Source organism: Emydura macquarii, unplaced genomic scaffold, assembly GCF_026122565.2.
Source record: "Emydura macquarii macquarii isolate MOO-44397 ecotype Brisbane River unplaced genomic scaffold, CSIRO-AGI_Emac_v2 contig_1253, whole genome shotgun sequence".
Classification (NCBI taxonomy): Eukaryota; Metazoa; Chordata; order Testudines; family Chelidae; genus Emydura; species Emydura macquarii.
The window spans coordinates 35165566-35189140 of record NW_027131390.1 but is presented as its reverse complement, the minus strand read 5'-3'; the positions used below and the strand labels follow the sequence as shown (position 1 = coordinate 35189140).

Genomic DNA, 23575 nt, shown 5'->3' with positions numbered 1-23575 from the left:
TGCCCCAAACCTCTGTGTACGCGATGACTGAACTTATTAAACTGCACTTTCATCACATTGAGACGTGCCTTTCCATGTAATATTTCTGGCCTGCGATGAGCAACGGGAACTCCCACTGAACATAACAGGACTAGATGCTCAGAACGCTCATGCTTTTTGTGGTGGGCTTCCTTGTGCTCTGCCGAGTCAAGGGAGCAAGCAGGGTTTGATTTAAACAGTGACAGTTCTTAACAGGAGCCTGTAGGTAACAGGGGCAAATACCCCAGCCATCCTCTTCCTCCTTAGCCCATGTCTCCACCCTGGACATGGCCTGACAGGGCAGTTCTGAGCTCGTTTCAGCTGCAGTTCCAGCAATTAAGCAAGCAGGAATTGTTACAGAGTGTACAAGATGGAAATTTCTCCAAAACAGGAAGCATCAAAGGAGCTGATGATGTGTACGGTAAAGATCGGTGCAGCTCACTCCAAATGGAGAGGTCTCCTTCCCCTTTTCTGGGCTGGGAAGTCAGCCCAGTGCAGTTCTCGTCTTTATTTGTGACTATCAGAGACAGGTCTAAGAGCTGGATGTAAACTTTGGTAAAAAGATGCCTGTGAGAAGAGCAACCCTGAGGGAACAAGTGGGGAAGCAGGAGAATTGTCTCCCAGATTTCAGCTATGGAATCTCAGAACGCACTTTTGGCCATGGCTGTGAGTGTTAACTCCCACCTACCCTAACCGCAACTCCACTTAGCTGGTCTATATGCTGTGCTCCTCTTAACACACGCACAAACATTGATAAAGTGATACAAATCTACACCAGTAGCACAGAGCAAGCACAAAGTGCATTTTTCAAGGACTCTGAACTTATGTAAGTGAAAACTAAATTTCTCTGGACACCACAAAGACACTTCTCCTCATTGCACTATTTCCCTGCTAAGTATCAACTTTCTATCCCCAATCATTTTGGCACCAGTGCCATCCAGAAAAGAAAAAGCTGCAAGAAGTTATTTATTTTTATACTCGGGAAAGTATATATTTATACTGTCTCATAGTAAGAATCGGCTGATCTGATTTCCCTCCAACTTTCTATCAAAATTCACCCTTGGACAGAGACCAGACTTGGAAAATTTCATCTCTGTTAGCCAAACTTGCAGAAAGTTATAATTAATGTATTATTAAAATACTGAGCTGTTATATAGTGATTTTTTATCAGTAGAGCTCAAAAGCACTTGACAGAGGAGAGGGGTATCATTAGCCTCATTTGACTGATGGGGAAACAACTTGCCCCAGGTCTCCCATCAGGCCAATGGCAAACTGAGGAATAGAACCCTGGTCTCCAGTGCTCCAGCGGCTATCTTCTAGGCCACACTAGGCCCTTTCAAATCATGCATTTCAAATGGAAACGTTATGCAACTTGAACTATAGCCACCTGAAACAGCATGCAACCTCAACTACACCTCTGCCTCAATACTGGTCTACTCCCGTTCAGGGATCACTTTACCCACCAATGAAATGCAACCACTTCTGGGGTGGAATGTGACATTAGACCATTTAGAAGTGAGCAACAATTGAGCAAGTCTTGCTTGGGGCCTTGGCTGTGCTTTCTTTAAAGAAAGATTTTGAGAGATACTCTGCATATGGACAGAGAGTGGGTAATGGGATAGCAATGTCAATCACGATCATATGACTAATGAAAACTCCTCCACTTACCTCAAGCCATACAGCACGGTCCCATCTGGATGGAGCCGGATCATGCGGTTCTTCACTGTTACCCCATGCAGGAAGGACTTCTTGTCATTCAGGAAATAGGTGTCAGGAAGCCACAACTGGTCAGCCACACGGTTGTCCAGGGTCAGGTTCAGAGGAAGGTCACTGTACGCTAGGCGTTTGTCCCGCCAGCTCTGCTGGAAATACATGGTGATAGTGTAGTCCTGGGAGAGAAAAAACACACAACTGTCAGGGAGACACCTGGTCCCTTGTCTCATTCCACTGAGACATCTGACATGTCTCCAAAGCTTTTGCACCCACGTGCCTGCATTCCACACACAATGCATTATGGGAACTGTACTTTCTTTTGGAAGAGTAAAGCTACAGGGCACTGGAGGGAGCTTTCTAAGGGGAGGAATTGGCTTTGATTTGTCATTGATTCAAGCCTCCACTCAAAGGAGAGAGCTTGTTGCAGTTCATCCACCTCTTCCCCGCTCCACATTTTGCTCATTGCTCCTTAACACCAGTATCACAATCACAGTGTCACAGTATGGTGGTGTGTGGCTGAGATCAGAGAGACAACAGAACACGTGCAAAGTTTGGCTAAATATTTTTTAATCCCAGTGGCCCCTATCAGTAGAATTGGTCAGCAAACTCCCATGGGAAGAAAATCTAAGGCATAAAGGAGTTCAGGAAAGCTGGCAGTTTCTCAAAGAGACAAGATTAAAGGCACAACTGCAAACCATTCCAATGTGAAGGAAAGATAGGAAGAATACTAAGAGGCCAATATGGCTCCATCAGGAGCTCTTTAATGACCTGAAAATCCGAAAGGAATCATATAAAAAGTAGAAACATGGAAGAATTGATAAAGAGGAGAACAAAGGAATAGCATGAGCATGTAGAGACAAAATCAGAAAGGCTAAGGCACAAAATGAGTTATAACTGGCAATGGACACGAAAGGCAGTGAGAAGAGGTTCTTTAACTATATTAGGAGCAAATGAAAGACGATGGAAAAAGGTGTAGGTCCTCTACACCTGGGGAAGGAGATAATAATTGATGATATCAAGAAGGCTGAAGTCCTTAATGCCTCTTTTCATTCACTCTTCAATGAAAAGGTTAATAGTGACCAGATACTCATCATAATTAATATTAACGGCAAGGGGGAAGGAACACAAGCCAAAGTAGGGAAAGAACAGGTTAAATAATATTTAGATAAATAAGAGTTATTCAAGTCGGCAGGAGCTGATGAAATTCATCCTAGAGTACCTAAGGAACTAGCTGAAGCAATTTCAGAACAGTCAGCAATTATCTTCGAGAACTCATGGAGGATAGGTGAGGTCCCAGATGACTGGAGAAAGGCAAACCTAGTACCTATCTTTAAAAAGGGGGAACAAAGAGGACCTGGGGAGTTATAGACCAGTCAGCCTAACTTCAATACCTGGAAAGATATTGGGACAAATTATTAAAAAATCAGTTTGAAAACACCTAGAGGACAACAGAGTTACAAGGAACAGCCAGCATGGATTTGTCAAGAACAAATCATGCCAATCCAAACTAATTTCCTTCTTTGACAGGGTTACTGGCCTACTGGATCTGGGAGCAGGAGGGAAGCAGTAGATGTGCTATATCTTGATTTTAGTTAGGCTTTTGACACAGTCCCACATGACATACTCAGAAGCAAACTAGGGAAATGTGGTCCAGATGAAATTACTATAAGGTGGGTTCATATCTCGTTGAAAGACCATACTCAAAGAGTAGTTATGAATGGTTCCCTGTCAAACTGGTGTCTGTCTGGGGTCATTCCTGGGTATAGTACTATTTAATATTTGCATTAATGATTTAGATAATGTAGCGGAGAGTATGCTTATAAAATTTGCAGATGACACCAGGCTGGGAGGGGTTGCAAGCACTTTGCAGGGCAGGATTAGAATTCAAAACAACCTTGCTAAATTAGAAAATTGGTCTGAAACCTACAAGATGAAATTCAATACAAACAAGTGCAAAATACTTCACTTAAGAAGGAAAAAAAATCAAATGCTTGACTACAAAATGGAGAATAACTGGCTAGGTGGTAATACTGCTGAAAAGAAGCTGGGGGTTATAGTAGATCACAAACTAAATGAGTCAACAATGTGATGGCAGTTGAGAAAAAGACTAATATAATTCTGGGGTATATTAGCAGGAATGTTGTATGTAAGAGATGGCACATAATTAATTGTCCAGCTCTATTCAGCACTGGTGAAACTTCAGCTGGAGTACTGTGTCCAGTTCTGGGTGCTACACATTAGGAAAGATGTGGACAAATTGGAGAGAGTCCAGAGGACAGCAACAATAACAATAAAAGGTCAATAAAACCTGACCTATGAAGAAAGGTTTAAACAAAACTGGGAATATTTAGTCTTGAAAAAAGAAGACTAAGGGGGGACCTGGCAGCAGTCTTCAAATATGTTAAGGGCTGATATAAAGAGGACGGTGATCAGCTGTTCTCCATGTTCACTGAGGTAGGACAAGAAGGAACGGGCTTAATCTGCAGCAAGGGAGATTTAGGTTAGATATTAGGAAAACCTTCTATTTATAAGGTTAGTTAAAGTCTGGAATAGGCTTCCAAAGGGAGGTTGTGGAATCCCCATCATTGGAGATTTTAAGAACAGTTTGGACAAACACCTGTCAGGGATTGTCTAGACTTACATGGTCCAGACTCAGCGCAGGAGGCTGGACTTGATGACTTCTCAAGGTCCCGTTCAGCCCTACATTTCTATGAGGACTCCAAAACTGTTAGGGATCAGCCTGGGGCTTGTGTATATCCCAGATTCATTCATCAATCATATTAATGGTCATTTCTATGGCTCTCATCATCTGTGTTGATGGAGCACTGGCATGACAAGCTTCACTCACCACCTCGAGAGGTTGGTTCTCTAGAAGGGATCCTGTCCTAGGTTTGGGTGTATAATTATTATTACCTATATTGCAGTAGCACTGAAGGGCTCCTGCCATGATCAGGACCCCCTTGTGCTGGATGCTACACAAACAGTGAGTGACAGACCTTGCAGAGCGTACAATCTAAATAGGCAAGAGACACATTGGGTAGAAAGGGGAACAGAGGCACAGATAGAAGTGGCTTCCCCAAGGTTACCCAGAAGCAAAGGTAGAAATACATGATGGGTCTCCTGACTCCCCCTGCCCACTGGATCATAATTTTCTCTCTCTTACACAGTACTACCTTTTATCAACCAAAAAAGAAAATTATATCTGTATCTCTGGGATAAGCCTGTGAGGGAGGAAGGGGATTTCTGGCTCACTCAGCCAATGTTTGCTGCAAAGAAGCAGGTTGTGGAAGCCACTTTCACGTCATTTATCCTTTTAAAAAGCAGAGAGATTGTTAAGGGAAGAAGGCAACTTTCACCTCTGGGCTAGGGGTTCAAAGTCAGGCCAGCTCGGCTATGACTGAAAGCCATTACCCTCAGATGCGCTATATGAAGTGAATTGGGGGCGTCATTGAAATTCTAAGTAGGCAAGGAAGCATGTCTTGAAAACCAACATCACAAGGGGGCACTAACAGCCCTCTGGCTTAGCAGAGAGGCTGGTGACTTAATGAGGCAGGGAGGCTGAGATCTTGTTCCCCGTAGAGCTGACCTGTCTGGGTCAGGGTTGGGGCATATTGGCAGGATGGCGGAGAGCACGGAGTAGCTTGCACGGCTGCCGCCCAGGCTGCACTTGTCCTGGGGATTAACAGAGGACTTTGCTCTCCGGGGCTGTCAGTCCGGCACTAAATCCAGCTAAAAGCCCAAAATAATGAATGATCCAGCATGTGTAGCAAGCCCTCCCTGGGCGTCTGGAAATAGGCCAAATCTCAGCCAAGTGAATGGAGCTTGAATTTCCATGAGAAAACATCAAGATAAGGCAAATGGGTGCAGAAGGCCTTGATTACTGTGCAAATAATTGCTGTTTAAGACCCTCAGCCCATTCCACCAGGACTCTGTCACCTTATAAGAACAGTCCTAGATGGTAGGCATAGTAACGACACAATGCCCACACAGAGCGGCTGCTTGCTGTTCCCAGCTATCCTGCCTCAGCTTCCGACCAACATGGAATGAGACTTGTGATGTCATGACCTTGTGTGAGAGCAAGCGCCTCATCCTCTTGTGATGGGCTGGAGGAGGCAGGGTTTGGCTCAGTCCATCTCAGATCTAAATTCAGGATTTATTGCATCCTGCAATTCAGCGGCTGCCCACATCAGGATACAAGATGGGCTCATGAAAATCGGTTCTCCCTCCTGAAGCCCATCTGGGAGGGGAGGGGGTCAACTTACTTGGAATGGGCTCCATATTTAGGAAGCAAGGAGATTATGGTAACCCAAGCTGCCCTGACACTGACAATGGTGTACTGGCAACACACCATTGCTTTCTATTCACATGGAAAATATCCGTACAAACTGTCTTGACTCTTAATCCATTGCATTGCTACCGAATGGGTGGGGCTAAGGCATGCTGGAGAGTGGGGTGGGGTTATGATATATCAAGGGATAGGTGTGGGGCTAAAATACGATAGGGAATGGGGGAGGGGTTACAGTACACTGAAGTATAGGTGGGGCTAAAGTTAGTCAAGGGAGTGTGTGGGGCTAAGGTAAACCAAAGGAAAAGGTGGGCTACAGGGGGTGAGCTGAATTACTGCTGGAGAAATTCCTGGCTTAAAACCATTTCATAAACAAGAAGCACCACATAAGCCCCTGCAGGAAATCCCTGTAAAGTAGTGAGGAGAAGGCACAGGCAACAGCCTACTCTGTGGATTTGCACAGGTGGCAGCCAGACGGCTGCAGCTTCCAAGAGTGCAAGCTTCCTCCCGGGGGTGCAGGGAGCCCTTGCTGCCCCTGCTGCGGGGCTGCTTTCTAGAGCAGCTAGCTGAATGGGGCCAGCCCTGGACAGGTCATGGAGGCATTCTGTGGCCTCTCTTGTCCCCCATGACTTCAGCTGGAGCTGTGGATTCTCTGCACCTCTGACAACTCGGCTCACATTGGGCATCCAAGAGCTGAGGTACCCATAACGAGCAGACACTTTCAGGGAATTTAGGCCTAAGTGTGGCCCAAGGCCACAGGGCTGGGGAACCCAGATCACCTGACCCTTAGTCCGGCATTTAACCTAAATCCTCACAGGATATCTCCTTCTCAGTTCACTCTCTAACATGCCAGGAGTTTGGTTAGCAAGCATGCTTCTTTAAGGACTGCTAAATTCCTTCCCCATCTCTCAGGGAGCTCAGCATTCTCTTCCCTATGAACACCACACGTTTGCCGTGAAATGCCCTGCAGCAGCCTGCCTGTAAGAGTGAAGGAGTAGAACAACACAGCTGGGTGCCTATTGGTATTATTATTAACCCATCCGTTCTGCCATTCCCCCCAGTCATGCCAATGCACCTCCGATCCCTAGCAATACCTTCTGCTCTCCCAGTCCTAGAACCCCACACCCAGCTCTGCTAATACATCTCAGTTATGTCCTACAGCAGCCCTTGCGTGGCTAGTTTTGGATCCTCTCAGAACTCCGCACCTCAGTCCTTAAACAAAACACCTCTCTGCCATCGCTGCCTCAGGCTTCCGGAGCACACTGAATTACAAAGAACTACATCACGGGCTGGTTAAGAGAACTCATAGATAGGTAATGTCCCAAAGCACTGCTTTGTGACCTGGGCCAGCCCTGGGGGCACCTTGCCTCAGTTTCCCTCTGAGTTCCAAGAATAATCCATTTATACCCCATCTTTAAGAACAATATTCCCCCTTGTTCAGGACTAATTTATTCAGCTTAACCATCTCCTCTTTTTGATTCAAGGTCTTTCCCAGCCCATCTTCTTGGGCCTGTGCATTACCAGTCCTGGCCTGTCAACACTCCCCAGAGACTGAAGGACTGCACAGCCTCCATCTTGGGGCTGTGAGCTTTGCTTTCATTCCTGGCCTCAGTGGCCTATAGACTCTTCCTGTAGGTTCAGAGGTTTCACAGCCCTCCTTTCTGGGGACTTTGAGTTTTCAATCCTGGCCTCCCCAGCCTGCACGCTCTCTCAAGTCCAGGGTTTCACAGCCCTCCTTCTAGAAACTGTGCCCATCAAACCCCCTCTCTCTAGGCTTTTTCAGCAGCTGCCCCTTGTCTAGGCTTGGAGCCTTTTCTTAAGTCACTTTCTCAGACACTAATCAGACTCTTGATTCTCCACAGGTAGGTCTAATAAGCCCAAACACCTGTCTGCACTGTCTGGGAGAGATGAGACCCTTCCTTGTCTCACTCAGCCTATAAGGCTCCTAGTGCGAGAACCTTAAAGGAACAATATCTTTCCCCTCCCCAACACTAATTGCTCCTTGACCCCATTTTCCTCTCTCCAGATGACTGCTTTAATTATTTTTCCATCCTTCGCCTGCTTCCCTTAGACACCTGGGATACCTGTTCTCTTCCTCTCCCCTCCTGGCTTTAAAGGCCAGTACCCCACTACAGGGCAAATGATCACTATGGACCACAATGAGAGAATATAAGGTTCATTGCTTTTGTGATGTGTTTGATCCAGACTGGAATGGAAGGATCTGGGGATTAAAACCTAAGGAATTAGCCCACTGCATCACTGTGCTGTTTCCCTACTGGTTGTATAAACCAGCCATCTAGCCGGCGGCACTTGTGATCTGGGGAGGGTCAGAGCAAACAGTCATTTGCCTCTGGGTGCAATTCTTTCCCAGGTTCTCGGGTTGCTCCCGTGTGCTTCCTTTCCCTCCGACTCACAGCCAGGCATTACTTTGTGATGCCATGAATCTGTATTGCCAGATAATCACCCTTATCATCTGCAAAGCACTACTATCTACCTAGTGTTTAGTGCTTCTCATAGCCTCCCTGGCTCTCTTTCCCTTGCACTTCTCCCCTCTCTCTTTCTCCCCACATCCTCATCCCCTCCTTCACTTTCTCCATTTTGACTTTTCTCACCTCCTCCTCCTCCACATCTTTCTCGCTCCATTTCTCAGGATCCTCCCTTCCTCTCCCAGCCCAGGGCCCATCTCTGCTGAACGATGTGCGTGATTGCTGGACAGAAGTGAAAGAGCCAGGCAGACAGCCAATATCTAGAGGTCAGAGTTCTCTTCAGGAGAAGAGGTGACACTCATGTATTAATGGGCTGCAGCGCCAAAGCACAGGGAAGGGAGACTTAGAGAATGGAGGGTGCTCTCTTGGAACCTCTAGCAGGGTGCAACACACATAACGGGTACCTTGTAGCATCTGGAGGAGAATGCATCATCCCAGAGAGTCCGTACCACAGAGGACAGCAGGGATAGTTACCCTACAGCATGCAAGAGGCCCCACATGACAGTCATGTACTAGGTTTGATAGATGCTGTATCCCATGGAGGAGGATCACCTGTATCATCCTAATATCACCCCCTAATGACAGATGGATGAAAAAATATCACATGGACCCTGACATAGATGGATGACTAGATCTAGAACAATCGATCTGTTAAATAAGGGTGGCAAAGCTACCAACCCATTGGACAAGATTGCAGCCGGAGACTCCCTTTCAGACACGGATAACGTCATAACTGAAGGTGACGGTATTCTCTCGGAGCAGAATACCCAGACTGATACAGCGTGTGCAGTAATTCACAGGCTCGGGAATCAGAAGCCATGTGGCTGACTCCTCACACTGGCATTCTCACAAGGAATTAAGCAGGGACACCAGGGGGCATCAGTCAAGATCCCCGTATTCTGGGGCTTATCCGCTAGCCATGCCAACATCGTAGCTTTCCAATCCTCCCAGTCTCCACACACTTTCACAAGCCTATGGACCACCTCACGGCTATCAGACGGCCCCACATGCAACAAGTTGCTTTGCAATGCAATGGGTACCACCAGCAAAATGAACGCCTACTGTCCTCCTTCAGTCTCTGCAAAGAGGTGAGAAACAGACCGGTCCTGGGGACAGAACACATCTCGCAGCCCTCAAGTTGCTTCCCCTAGGTCAGCACTGAAGTATATTAATGGGACAGCGTGGTCACAGTCACCCTGCTGCCTGCACCATGCTCGTGCTGAGGATAAACAGACAAGCTTGTCTCTGTGGGGATGCTCACGGTGTAAGCGATTTTCTGCAGCAGTGCAGCTCCCCGGTGCTGCTGCCCGTGGTTGGAGCTGCACTGCAGACACAGTGATGGGCATTTTGACCTCCTTGTTTTCAGCCAGGTTGGACGGCACAGCGGTACACCAAACCACTGACACGTTTCCTAGCACAGACAAGGTGGCTAAAGCTCTCAGTTCAGCACCTTTCCGCAGCATGCATTCATTCAGGGCCAGGGGAGCCCCCTGGTTCTCACGGGGGTGTGCAATGGGAGGGGAGGGTTGCATGGCCCAAACGATGGCCAGGCAGAATGCTGTTCGCTGCACAAAGGAGTGGGCAGAGACTGTTCTCTCCCCACTCCCTGGGGGCACACAGAACCCCAAAGGGACCGGAGGGCTGGAGCTAAAGTTCTCCCCCCGTCTCCCACAGTGCCTCAGCCGAGAGAGATGACTGGCTGCAGCTAAGGTGGTGGAGTATGCTGCGTCCCACGAAGGGCACAGCAGCATGAGCAGGGGAGTGCGTGCTGGAGCATCTTAGGGAGCTTGTTGGCACTTGCTGGGGGGAGGGGGATGGCTCTGAAACCCCTCCCCCCCTTGCTAGGGACCTGGTGCAAGTTGCACAATGGAGTTTGGGGAAAGGAATTAAAACCCAAAATTGACTAGGTTCAATTCAAATGAAATAACCATCCCCTGCATTCAAACGGGCATGCTGGAGAAAATCTTCCCGTGGGCGGGAGGGAGCGGGGGGAGGGAATCTGACTGGACATCAGCATGCCCTGATGAGGGACATGACCCATGAGCCTGATTACAGGTCTGGGTCCCCCGAACTATACCTTCGCTCCTAGTCTCCATGTGCAGTTACTCGACTTGCTTGCCCGAATACTGGGGTGCTGTGGATGCAGCAGGCGTGTGGTTTTGCGGGTGTTGCTGTTGCATTTCTGCTTGACCCTTTAAAACTTAGCCGCCGGGGCCAAATCCAGGTCCTGCTGAAGCCAATGGAAGTTTTGCTGTTGACTCCAGCAGGACCAGGAGTTAGCACCGAAAGTCTAACATTTGTGTTACGGACACCTCACCAGCTGGTGGCTGAACGCTGCTAAACAGGGTTGCCACATGGTTAATATTGCCTGGGATTTCCCTGATTTTGATGGGGCCGTTGCCCCTCTGCCCCCAGCTTGTTTAACTCCCACGGACGCTATGCTTTTGCAAAGATGTCTGCCGTTACGTGGGCAGCAGCCTGGCTCCAGCTGAACATGGCTGTCATGGCTAGACTTGCCGTGCCTCATCTGGGCCTGGCGTGCACAGCGCCCCTGCCACAGGGAGCTGAAGTATCCCGCGGGCAACAAGCAGCTGAGGGATCAGCGCCTGGAGCAGCTGGGTGAAGTCTAGCTCAGCTGGAAGACAAGTGCATGTCTAGCAGAAGAATGAGAGTAGGAGTGTGTGAGCGGGGCTTTCTCTAGATGGGGGGCTTCCCCGCTCCAAATCCCCTGCCAGGGTCTCTTCTCTTGGCTGTGATGGGCTGAGAAGCAGAGAGGTCACGCTGGCTGGCTGGTCTCTGGCTCTCCAGCTCCTGCGCTAGGGTTTTTCATTTATTTATTTACTGCCCCTTCCTCCCCCCCCCCATCTGGGAGCCCAGCTGCATGCAAGGCCCTGCTCAGCACTGTGGCTCCCATTCACCCCCTCCCAGAGCCGAGATGGCACCTGAGCCAGCTTGGAAAGGTTTCTAAGCATGACTGTCCCCTCGGGATCTCCTCCAGGTTGCTGCCTTTCTGTTCGCATCACTAAGTCACTGTCTCCTTCCAAGCTGTCAGCTCCAGCCCCCGCCTTCCAGTCTCTGATTTGGGGAGGGGTCTTCCCCTCTATCTCCTCCCCTCCTCCTCGCTGCCTGTGAGGTGCACACAGAAGAAAGGTAAGAACAGCACATGGGTCAGACAGACATTCACATTCCAGAGCTGCCCTTCTGCTGAGGAAAGCGGATGCTGGCTTAGAGTCTAGCCATAGCCTGCTGTGGCTCTGAAATAAGCAGACTGCTGGCAGGCCCAGCGGGCTGAGCCGATTGTGCCTTCTTCCAGCTGCTGAATGCAGTACTAACCTCCTCCAGCATTAGCAAGCCGCATTTGCTGGAGTCTCTGATAGCTGGGACCCTATTGATTATGTCCCTGACTAGCGGAGCTCAGCAGGGAGCCCTTTTCGCACACTCCTCAGAAAGTGATCCAGGGAGCATGGTGAAGGATTCCAGCATTAGGACAGGATTGTACCAAGGGGAATGCTGCCCTGCAGAATGCCAGAGGGAATGGGTTTGGGATAAGAGATACACCAGGCTGCTCTTCAAGATACTAGAAACCTCCAACATCCCAGGGGGCATGTTGGATAAAGCTGAGGGGACAGCAGTAAAAAAAAAAAGGTTGGTATGCATTAATTTCAGTTCCAGACCGAATTTCCATTGGATCATGTTCATGACGCTGTTTGTGTTTGCTTTCCTCACTATCTGAGCCCTCAAGCTTCCCTAGCTATGGGCACTTGTGAGAAACAAATTCTAAGCTTGAATATCCATCAGGAGCAAACTTCAACTTGCACATTATAACCATCATCACAAGATGTGCTGTGGTGGTTGGTTACATAAGCCATCCAATCAGGGAAGAGAAAATGCCACATGACTCACATAAGTAACCAACACAATGCAACGGGTGAATGCCCAGAATGTGCTGCGGATGGAGAACTGCTCGCTGAGGACGTTGGTGTATAATGAGAACAAATAACGAGAACAAACTGGATTATGGGCAGACACAAAGGAATTCACCAATGAAACACTCCAGTGAGAAACAGTCAGGTGGGTTCTAGTGTTGGGACTTGTGGAGCCTGGGATACACCAAAGAGCATGTTGGGATGAAGCAAAAGGACTCCTGAGACAGCCAGACAGAGTCACAGATCAGGCCTGCAGATATCCGTTCCTGTGGATACACTGCAGAGCACAATGTTCTCATGGTGGCACTGGAGATGCCAGGAGATGCCAGGACCTGCAGATGAGGCAGGGAACACTTGGGGGCACTGGGGGCTGTGTACATGGCCAGAGAGCATGTTGGAATTCACCTAGGGACACCAGACCCATGGCAAGATGCTCCTCAAGGACAACTGATACAGCGGAATGACATGCTGAGATGTTGCCAGACCCACCAATGGACAAGGGAACAAACCACATAGTGCTTAGGGGAAGGGATATGCAAGTCCACAGTACAGGATGATTCTTTACCATGAGGGGCTGATGGAAGCTTCACTCCGAGAAGCCACAGCTGTCAGATCCCCAGCCCAACACCTGAGACTAGGCTGTGAGGTACAGCTGGGAGAAGGCGAGGGGCAGTGGACTTAGAAGACACCACTGCCACTAATTAAACATCAGTGGATAAACATTTTCATTGTCCCAGAGAGTCTTCTCCATCACACGGGGGGAGGGAGGTGGAGAACATGCAGGTCCCAGTCCCTATGCTGCAAGAATCCCCTCCCGCCTCTTCCCAGTGATCCCAGAGGTGATCCCAGCTACGAGACACAGGGTGCCACATCTTTATCAGTTAAAGGCTGAATTATCAATCAAACGAGCCAAGTGCCCGTATCCACTGGCTTCTCATCCTTTGCTTGCCGACATGGACCAAGTTGTCGGGGGCAGGGGGAGAGGTATCTTGAACTCTGGTGTGGAGCAGGCAGCTGCCCCTCTGTTCTAGGAAAGAGTATGGGGCAGTGGGGAATCAGTCTCTCCACACTGACGGACCAGCTGGGATAGGGAGGAGAGGTGGGGCGTGTTTGGGTGCATGGGGGGGGAGAACAGAAGGGTTGTGAAGGGGCTGGTGGAAGAAGGAGAACAGCCTGGGGCAGTTCAACAAATGCTCAGAGCTCAGCCAAAAAACACAGCACCTGGAGCAGGAGCTGGTAAACCCCCCGACATCAATCTCCTCCTCACCCTTCTGAAACAGCCACCCAAGAGGCTCCCACCCGCCACGTCCTCACCTACCCACAAACACAATGCAGCTGAGGACAGCAGGCAGTGCTGAAGACTCAGGAATCCTCAGCTCCTGGCCTGATCCATGGCAATGCGGCCCCGACCCTCACAGGGTTTAGGCACCGAGCTCCCATTGCTTTGAGTCTATTGACTCCAGTGAGCTTTGGATCAGTCACAAAGCTCCCTAGCCCGGGGGGCTTTGGAGGGAGAGCTCTGGGCCTCTGCCACAGACTCCCACACATAGCGCTCTTGCTCGCTCACTCGCTCTCGTACCCACCCAGGCTGCACTCTCCAGGGACCCCTACTTAAATTCTTTGCACTTCTGTGCTATTGCCCATGGGACGTTTCCCGATGGCTCAGTTACCCCTGGTCGACCTCAGAGGATGATACATTTGTTTGCACTAAAGGAGAGCTCCAAGGTCCCAATCAGGATCAGGGCCCCGTTGTGCCGAGCATTGCTCCAACACATAGTCCCGGCCCTTAGGAGCGTATGGTCTAAGGACAGGTTGCTGCCTTGTGGCTGTTGCGGTTTCCATGCACGTGACCTGTTGCTAGGCTCTACAGGATCTGGATGGCCAAGGATGCATTCCCATGATAAAAGAGCACCACATCCATTTCTGCTCACTGTGAACAAATGGGGAGAGTCCCTCAGGTCTGTGTGAGTGTCTCCCACTTCTTCTTGCTGCCCATCTCAAACCCTCCCCCCAAAATTTCACCTTGCCTTCATGTCTCACACACCCCAAACAGCTCCTACACCACCCTACAGCTCATGCCCAAGGATATCAGTCTCCTCCGTGCAGTTCATCCCATGTTGTGGGTCAACAGGGCATCTAATGTTTAATGAATAGAAAATGAATGACTACACGCAATACATGCTCACAGGCACTCGAGGGAGCTGAGAGAGGAAAGGCAGGAAGGAAGAAGGAGAAAGCGAGAGGGAGGAGCTGTTTGCTTAAATACAGAGCCCAGGTTAAATCTAGTGACTGCAGTTCCCCATCTGCTCTGTTCAGAGGTTTGTCACCATGGAACGGATTCAAAGCGGATTAATGGGAATACCTTTTCGCATAATGTCCAATGAGCCTGTGGAACTTGCTGCCAAGAGATATGATTGAGACCAAGAGCTTATCAGGACTGCAAAAGGACTGGGTGTTTACATGGAGAATCAGAACATCCAGAGTTAAAATAGGAAATATTAAAAAACTAAAGAAGAATTTGGGGAGGGATATAAACCCTCCTGCTTCAGGGCACAAGCCCCAACTCTAACTAAGGGGTTTGGGAGGAAACTTCCCTTCTAGGCTGGCTATTCCAGAATCGCCTACTCAGGGTTCCTTGCACCTTCCTCTGCATTACCAGGGACTGGCTATTGCTCATGACAGGATATTGGAAAAGATGGACTACTGGTCTGATACAGTCTGCCAATTCCTTTGTTCCTATCAGTGCAGGACCTCCAGCACAGAAGTATGACCCTTAACCATTTGAGCTAAGGGGTATCTGTATTAGCAGGGAGCTGTCATAGGCTCTTATCTTCTGAAGACCAGCCACTAGAGGGAGATGAGTAGCACACAGTGAATCAGTGGATCAAATCTCCACTCAGAATACATTTCTGGTGATGTGGATCTCTTCTGCCTCTGCTGAGCCCATCTTTCTCTTCTGAAAAATGACTCTGGTATCTTTGCTTCCTCTAGTTTCCTCTGGAGAGGCAGTTATTCCTGCCCTCCCGCCCCCCATAGATGTTATATTTCACAAAGCACATGGAAGCTACTGGGAGCGATGACTTTTTGATGGGGGGAGGGGAGGAGAAAGAGAGAGATCTCTTGCTGCTGCACTGCTTGGGACGTGAAGGACAAAGGACATTTTACAGCTTACCTGCCTCACCAGCTGTTTCACCCGATTCTATGGACTTTGATAAAGCACGCCTCTTTTGAGGGGAAAGCGACCGAATAAAAATCCCATCCCATGTAAGCAGAGAACATTGCAGTGCTCTGAACATGTAGTTATAAAGAACATCAGGGAAACTGCTACTCTGGAAGAGGGGAGAGAATGGAACGTCTCCTAGCTGGTGAGAACTCAGCTGCCAATGTATGAGACTAATGAATGGCTTGTTGGCTTCAAGAATGAAACACCAGCTTCTGTTCCTGTAATTTCTGAGAGAGAACCTAAAGGACAAAATATTCCTCAACTGGATGTCGTGGCTCAATTTTTATTTTTTTTGCCGAGCCTGCAGCCTATCTGGCCCACTTTAAGCACTGCCTTATTCTGGAAGCCAGGAACAGCACTGGGTATTCTGACATAGCAGAGGGGGAAAAAAAAATTTCAGCCCTCCATGGCCTGCAAAAAAATCACTCATAAGCTTCAGTTAGGGCAGAAGGAGGCAGGGTGACTATTTATGGGTGCTTCTCAAAGAGAGTGGCTCACACCAGTGTAGACTACACTGACTTCTCCTTTCTTTCCTGGTGCAAGTCTGGGGGTTGACTGTGACATATATAGTCCTGCATGGTGCAGGCACTACTTCTTTAGAGGCTACCCTTCCCCCGCAGCTTCAGCCCAACAGCTAAGATGAGCTTGGACTCTTTCTCTCTCTCTCTCAATTTGAATCTCCAGATTTGAATGCTGGGGTGGGACAGTCTCAGTGCAAGCCCATTGCATTTCCATTTCCAACACGGTTCCATGGGGACGGGAATTGGCCAACCTCCAGGCCATGCCACCAGACATCTCTGCGTAGCAGGTCTTTTGCTTTGAGGGGCTTGAGTTTCTCATGTCGCTTGGGAGTAGTTTTTCTGGCGAACTTCCCTCATCGATTTGTTGTCAGTCTAGGTTTGTTTTAATCTGCAGCTTTGTACCTGCTGTACATGTGCTCAGAGCCTGGGACAGATAAATCAGCCGTGTCCCTCACTGGGGCTTTGAGTATAAAAATTCACTGTGTCTCACCTTTCTCCCCACAGCCTCAGCACCCAGCTGAGCTATACCAGCAGGATTGGCATGAACCAAGAGAAGGTGCCCTAATGGAATTGACTCTCTATCCCCTGCCCCCTCTTGGCTCAGTCCTTGGAGGATACATCTGAGCAGAAGGCAGCACACGGTGGCTGCTGCTTTAGCCCCCTATCAAACTGGAAACTCACAGGGTGCAGAGGAGAAGCAGCAGCCAGCACTGGGGTGGGTATGGGAAGAGGAACAGCTTATGTAATGCGAGCCTGTACGTAATGGTGGCCTCGTTCATGGAGCACGCTTGCACAACCACCCCTTATGACATGTGATCTTCCTCAAGCCCCCAAGGGGACTTAGGAAAACAACACATACCTATTTCTGTGGGATTCCCCTCAGCACTGGCTCTCAGATCTGGCTGGATGCAGAGAGGGGGTGCTGAGCCATCTCACGGGATGGTTCAGTGTGTTCCCTTTGCAGTGCCTGCAGTTCTGAAGGCACAGTCCTTCCCAGTGCTGCTGCTGGGGGAGTGTAGCTCCGAACTGCCTCTGTATTCAGGGCCGTAGACAAGCCCTTGGCGATTTACCAATAGGCCAGGCAGTTCTCCCTCTCCTCTATCAGTATTCGGATCTCATTTCCACGGAGCTCCAGGATGTTTTGAGTGCATCTTATGCTTGTAAAGGGCCTCACCCAACTCTTCAGTCCTAACAGACCAACCTTGACCATGTTTACACTGGGGAATCTTGATTAACCCATTTTATTTCTCTCCCCCTCACCTCTGTCTTAGTTTCCCCCAGCTGAGGTATACCGAGCCAATGCCGAGTGCCACTACTGACTTCACGGATGGTATCTGTGTCCCCTATATACTTGTTGCCAAGGACAAGAACACATCTTGGTGCCCCTATTTACATCCCAGCCCATTCTCCAGAGCTTTCCACTCCAGGTTTATGGCTACCCCAGAACCCCTCACTTTTTTTCCTAAATCAGAGTTGCCAATGGCCCGCTGTATATGTAACAGACACGTCTCTTATTACACAGCTGTTAAGCCTCAAAAATATGTTTTTAATAATCACTTTGTATTTAATTAACATGCAACAACTATCCTGTTAAATCTCAATTAAATCTGAATATGAGACACTTAAAGTGTGACCGGCAGAGATACTGGTTCTGTAAAGCTTCTCTTACGATGATGCGGGAGGAGAGAACATGGGATCCTACCAAGGCACGGGATATCTTTGGGGTTTTACTTCATGGCCCCAACCAAAGAGTAAACATCACTGCCCCTCATGATGCATTCAGTCACCAACTGAACTTTGCCTCACAGTCGCTTTCTTGAAATGAGCCCGCAGCAGCCGCCAGCAAGAAGCAAATGTTCAGAATCCTCTTGCTATAAAATCAGGATGATTCTGAACAAGACCACCTCCTCCTGGCCCACCATTGTGCTGCTATGCCCAACAATATGTTAGGGAAGGAAAATGTCTTTTCTAAATGGACATTCCTGATGCTTTTCTCCCCTCAGCATGTTTGTGCCATGGTATAACGTGCGCCCTAGACATCTTGCCGAGGGTCTTAAATACACAAACCCAGTCGCACCGCACTATCTCAGAGGAGGTATTATGGCGTTTTCTCTGTATGCATGGTCCCATGAAAAGAATACAGGACTAACCCAGAAGATCTGGAGTAAAATGTTCAGAAGCATCTAAGTGACTTAGGATGTAGTGTCTAGATCCTCGCAGGTATTAAGGCTTGTACCTTCCATTAAAATCAATGGACGTTAGGCACTGAACTTCCTTGGAGGATCTGGGCCTAGACTTTTAAGTCACACAGGGTACGTCTATACTGCATCCAGTATCAGAACCCAGGTCTGAAGACTCAGGCTTGCAGGGCTTATGCTACTGCACCTTCATAAAGCACTTTGAGGCCCTTGGATCTATAGGCAAGTGGTAAGTGTATAATACACATTGGAGTCTATTTTTTCCTTCTGGGCAGAAAATTAAATAGAAGTTGTAATTCCTTATGGCAGTCAAAAAGGACAATGCAGTTTGGGGCTGCATAGGTAGTGATATCATGTCACACATCAGGGTAGTGACTGTACTTCTCCGCTTGGCATGTACAGTGGAATACTGCACACATGGTTCTGTGCACCAAAAGCATTAGAATTTCTACAGCAATATAAATGTTCATGGTGCTCTACAGACAATGTGCCTATCATGTGCTTTCAGGAGAGACTTAAAGGAGGGGAGAGGGACGCAATGATGGGCCAATTCAGGGAGTTACCAGAAGGATGTTAACAAACAGGTGTGCTCAAGGGAAAACCAGCAAGACTGATGAATGGGGTGAGGGGACTGATGTACAGCACGCAGAATGATTAACATGACTTAATATGTACTGTGGAAGAGATTCCCAAGGAACGTGATGGAAGCCCCATTGCTTGAGAAATTTAGGGCCTGGTTTTCATCGACAATCCCGAGCAATTATGTGCTCAGTTTGCACTTACAAATATAACGAGTTGCATGTTTGCACATGCACAAGTCCACTTATGTATCTAAATAGCCCCCCGTATGTTCAAACACCTTGCATACCCACAGAGTCAGCAAACTCAGTAGCACATGCTAATTTTTGAAAACCAAACCTCTTAAAACTAGACTGGACTCTGCACTGCAGAATATATTCCAGAGAACATTCTGCATTTTCAGAAGGATTGGTAAAATGGTGGCATAATATCATGAGTATAGTCTATTGCAGGTTTCAAACAGGGACCAGATTTTGCTATCAATTGCAACAATGTCAACCCTGAGAATCTCTATTGAACCCAATGGAGCCACTCCAGATTTACCTGAGCATAAATGGGTGCAGAATATGTCCTGGGGTATCCTCCTGCCACTTGAGCAATTCAAATTTCTGCTTAATGAGTATCACTGACAGGCATAAGGTGGTTAACCAACAACAGCACTTAGGGATTTCTCCTAGTGCAGGCCTGGCTTAGCACATTGGTCTTGCAAAAAATGGAGATTTCAGCAAGCCCAGAAAGATCACAGGAGGTGTCAAATGCTTTGAATTTATGGGCAGGTGAATGCAACTCCAAGATGAAGGAAATAATATCAATCTGCAGTGCCGGACTGTGGTGAGCAAGTGCTCTCTGCGGTGCTCAGGACCAACAATCCCAGAGCCAGGGAACTGTATTTGCAGAGTTGACTGAAAGTTACTGGCAAAGAGCCCATGTGAGCTCAGTAAATAAAGTATCCAGATAATAAAAACACCCAAAGGCACTGGGTAATTTTTCAGAGGTTTTTTATACCACTGACAATACTAAGAGGGGGACAAAAGCCTGTGGAGGGATAGGAGAAGGAGCTGACACTGGGCATTGCACTGCAATTAAAGGAGGGATTGTCACAGACTCATGCTATGCCCAGTCCCTCCCAGACTGCTATGCTAATTGCTCCGCTTCATGCAGGTCCAGTATCATGATCGTGCAGACAGATGGAAGAGAAGGAGGATGGCCTTGTGGGTAAAGGGTGGGCCTAGGACTGAGAAGATCTGGGTCTTATTCCCAGCTCTGACACAGTGCAAATCACTATGCCTCAGTTCTCCATCTGTAAAATAGGAAAAATTGTAATTCTTTACCTCCCGAAGGTATGGTGAGGTTAAAAATGTCAATGTTTGTGCACCGAAGGGGGTCATACGTGTACCTAGACAGAGAGGCTCCAAAACGAGAGAGGGAGTAGGGGAAAGCAGGACACAACTGCTCAGAGTCGGGCAGTTTCCAGACACTGGCTCAAATGCAGGGCAACGTGTCCCTGATGGGGGGAGAATGTAGGAGGGGCACACTCTTGCCAAGTTGACCCCGTATACCAGTGAGTAAGCAGCACAGAGCAACTCTACCCCTTTGCTGACTCAAGAGGGACTCAGGAGGGACTGAGGGTCTCTCCCATTACCCCAGTGCCTGCCCTTTAATCTGTGGGAGCTGCCTGGGATCACTGCTCAGAACAGGACTGCAGGGTTTGGCTAATCCCCATTCCGCACACACGCATGCTATCCCACAACACTTTTCACCACAACCCCTTTTATCTGACCAGAGAGCCTGTCAGGACCTCAAACATCTCATTAGTTCCTCTCCCTTTCCTACCATTCTTCTGCCTTGAACAGTCATTCTTCTCTGTTGCCTAGCAACATGGCACAGACTCAGAATATCAACTACCCCCTTTCTCCAGAGGCCTGAAAATGAGATAGAGTGGAGGGGGTCCTGGAAACATGGGGATACACGGGGAGCCTCTTTCCATCCTTCAGAAGAAGCAAGCTTTTTATCTGCCACCATCACTTAGCATGTACGTAACGTAGAGAACTATATATATATATATATATCCATATTTATTTACATATTCAAATCGCAACACTGCACGCACGCAATTGCATTCAGATCTGGATTCTATATTGAGAGGCCCGTGCGTACACGCACACCCACAGTTGCATGCTTTCAATGTATACAACCTTGGATGTCTATAGGCCAGAGTCTTGAGCTCTTATTCAATTTTAAAGCAGCCCATATCCAGATGAAGCTTTCACCCAAGTCAAGAACATACTTGAGCATTCTACATTAATCCTCCAAAACACAGCTGCACTGTTATTGGAAGAGATAGAGATGTTGAGCATTGCTCTAGAATACAGTAGTTTTTCCAATGAAAAGGCATTATGAGTTTTGCCTGTCTAAGGACTGAATACAAACTCAGTAGCTTCTGTAGGTGTTTGACCTATGTACATACAGTACTCTGCAACGTTTCCAAATACTGTAGGAATGCTATTGTGAGCTGCAGTAGTTTGCACCATTACTATAGAATACTGCAGTATGTGCCGATCTAAAGATGAGCCATTTGGTACAGAAGCAGATAGATAACTGTAATATTTTATATAGCACCATTCATCCCAAAGCACTTTGCTCTATACTATAGCATCCCCAGGATGCTCTCACCTGGGAGGCCGCCATATTAGGAAGATGCCTGGAACTCAGGTTATCAGCACTGGAATGATCAAGGGCTGAGTCAACCCTACTAGGTCTTGGACCCGAGATTCCAAGAGATCTGGGGGGTTCAAAGCTAGTGTTTAGTGCAAAATGCTTCATGGAGGACGCCATTTGAAGTAAACAACGCCATCCATTTTATTGGGCCTACACAACTTAGGAACGATGCTACAAATTCTTAAGCGACATCTACTGGTACCTTCTCCATTAAATTATTTACATCTATACAGACACAGAGCTTTCATGTAACACAGACACCCCACCCCATGGTGGCTAGAGTACTTGGGCCACATTCACTCCCAAGGATGTGAGAGGATGGAAAGAGCATCAGAGGAGGACAAGGACTCCCTCCCCGCCCCCGGGGAAGGCATTGGTAGGACCTCTGTCACTCATCTCTGGTGAGAGGACAGCTAGGTCTCCCTAAGTGCTTGGCAGGAGGAGGCTGCCCGGTAGGGATGCTGAAAGAGCACACCTCGCGGCTAGCCGTGTCCCCATCCCAGGCCAATCTTACCCATTTTTGGTGCGGTACCAGCTGTCTTCGGGGTTCCCAGTCTCTTATGCAGCTGTAGCCCTACTCCAAGCACACATGCCTGAGTCTAGGTAGCCCAGCTGGTGAATCTGGCACTGTTGCTATAGGAATTTCAGTTGTATGTGATGGAGTGGAATTATCTTATATGCTGCATAATCAGCCCTGTACCAGATATCCCTGGGCTAGTAGGTATCCCTGGCTATTTCTGGGGGCTAGAATCAGGAATGTGGCACAGGAAGCTACAGTCTTATACCAGGGTTATCTGCATCTCCAGCACTGTGGTGGTGGTGGGAGGAGAGTTACTCTGAGAGTCTAATTTAAAACTGTCCCTTGTGCAGCCCTATAGAGGCATGTTGAGATCACCCATAGGAAAAGAGACAAGGAGCCGGGTTTGTGCATCTTCCAGAGGGGTTGTCCCTTTGCTAAACTTGGAGAAAAGGAGGCACAGCTAGTCCAAGAGCAATGGAAAACCTGATTTAGAGCTCCTGACACTCAGTAGCTCATGCAGAGAAGCTGCATGGCTTTCCATTGGGAATAAGACAATCTTACCCCTACACAGGGTGCTCAGTCTCTCTAGGACCCTTTGAAATCCAGCTGCTACTGTAAAAGTTTTGATCCTTTTCTTCAGGTCTCAGATCATCCTCCCAGAGGGGATGCTGCAGAAAGCCAGGATGGTGGTGACTGATAATGCAGTTTTGTCCCTTCCTCATCAACAGCCCTTGGTCACCATGTCCCATTCTTGGCTTAGGGTGTCCATTCATGCAACTTCTTACACTTAGAACAATCTTCCACTTCTTGTCTCCCTCTCCTCTTCAAAACCCATTTCTTCTTTCATGCATGTTTCCTATTTCCTGCCACTGCCTCCTTACCATTTATCTCTCCATACCCATCTTCACTTGAATTGTTGCACTGTGTTCTCTCTTGTTTATATTGTAATATTGTTGGGCCATATCCTCTCTGTGTTCTGTAAAACATTGTGCACATGTATAACTCTATAATCATACACTAATCCCAATGCTAATATTTGCTCTTTGTAATAAATTCCTGCAAGCACAGAAACAAAAGGTGTGATGAATTTCCAATTCACAGAAAAATGAAGGGCCACATGTTTTCTTCTTTGAAACATCCCCTGTGGTCCACTGAGGACTAGACATGGGGAACTGCCAAGTTTGTGACTCACAGTGTAGAGGACATAAACCATTTTGAATAAAATATGATGTTTCCCTGAACTCTTGTCCAAAATCTGAACCAATATTAAGAACTTCAGAAAAATTCTGGTAACTTTCACCCCTGTTACTTTACGTTTTTCCAGCATATTTGTTTTTCCTGGTTCTAGCTGGGATCACATGCATAAGGAACAAAAGTTTTGCACCGTC

General features: G+C 48.0%; 1 protein-coding gene across 3 annotated transcripts in view; it reads right to left on the bottom strand.

Moving 5' to 3' along the window:
- Positions 1–23575, bottom strand: part of GABRQ (gamma-aminobutyric acid type A receptor subunit theta) — an 84319-nt gene that overhangs the window by 21201 nt on the left and 39543 nt on the right. For 2 of the 3 annotated variants that reach the window (XM_067549771.1, XM_067549772.1), the window contains exon 4: positions 1687–1907. In XM_067549771.1, the coding sequence (XP_067405872.1) occupies positions 1687–1907 (221 nt within the window). Of the gene's footprint in view, positions 1–1686; positions 1908–5891; positions 5919–23575 lie in introns of those variants that run through there. The other variant, XM_067549773.1, reaches the window with a different exon arrangement.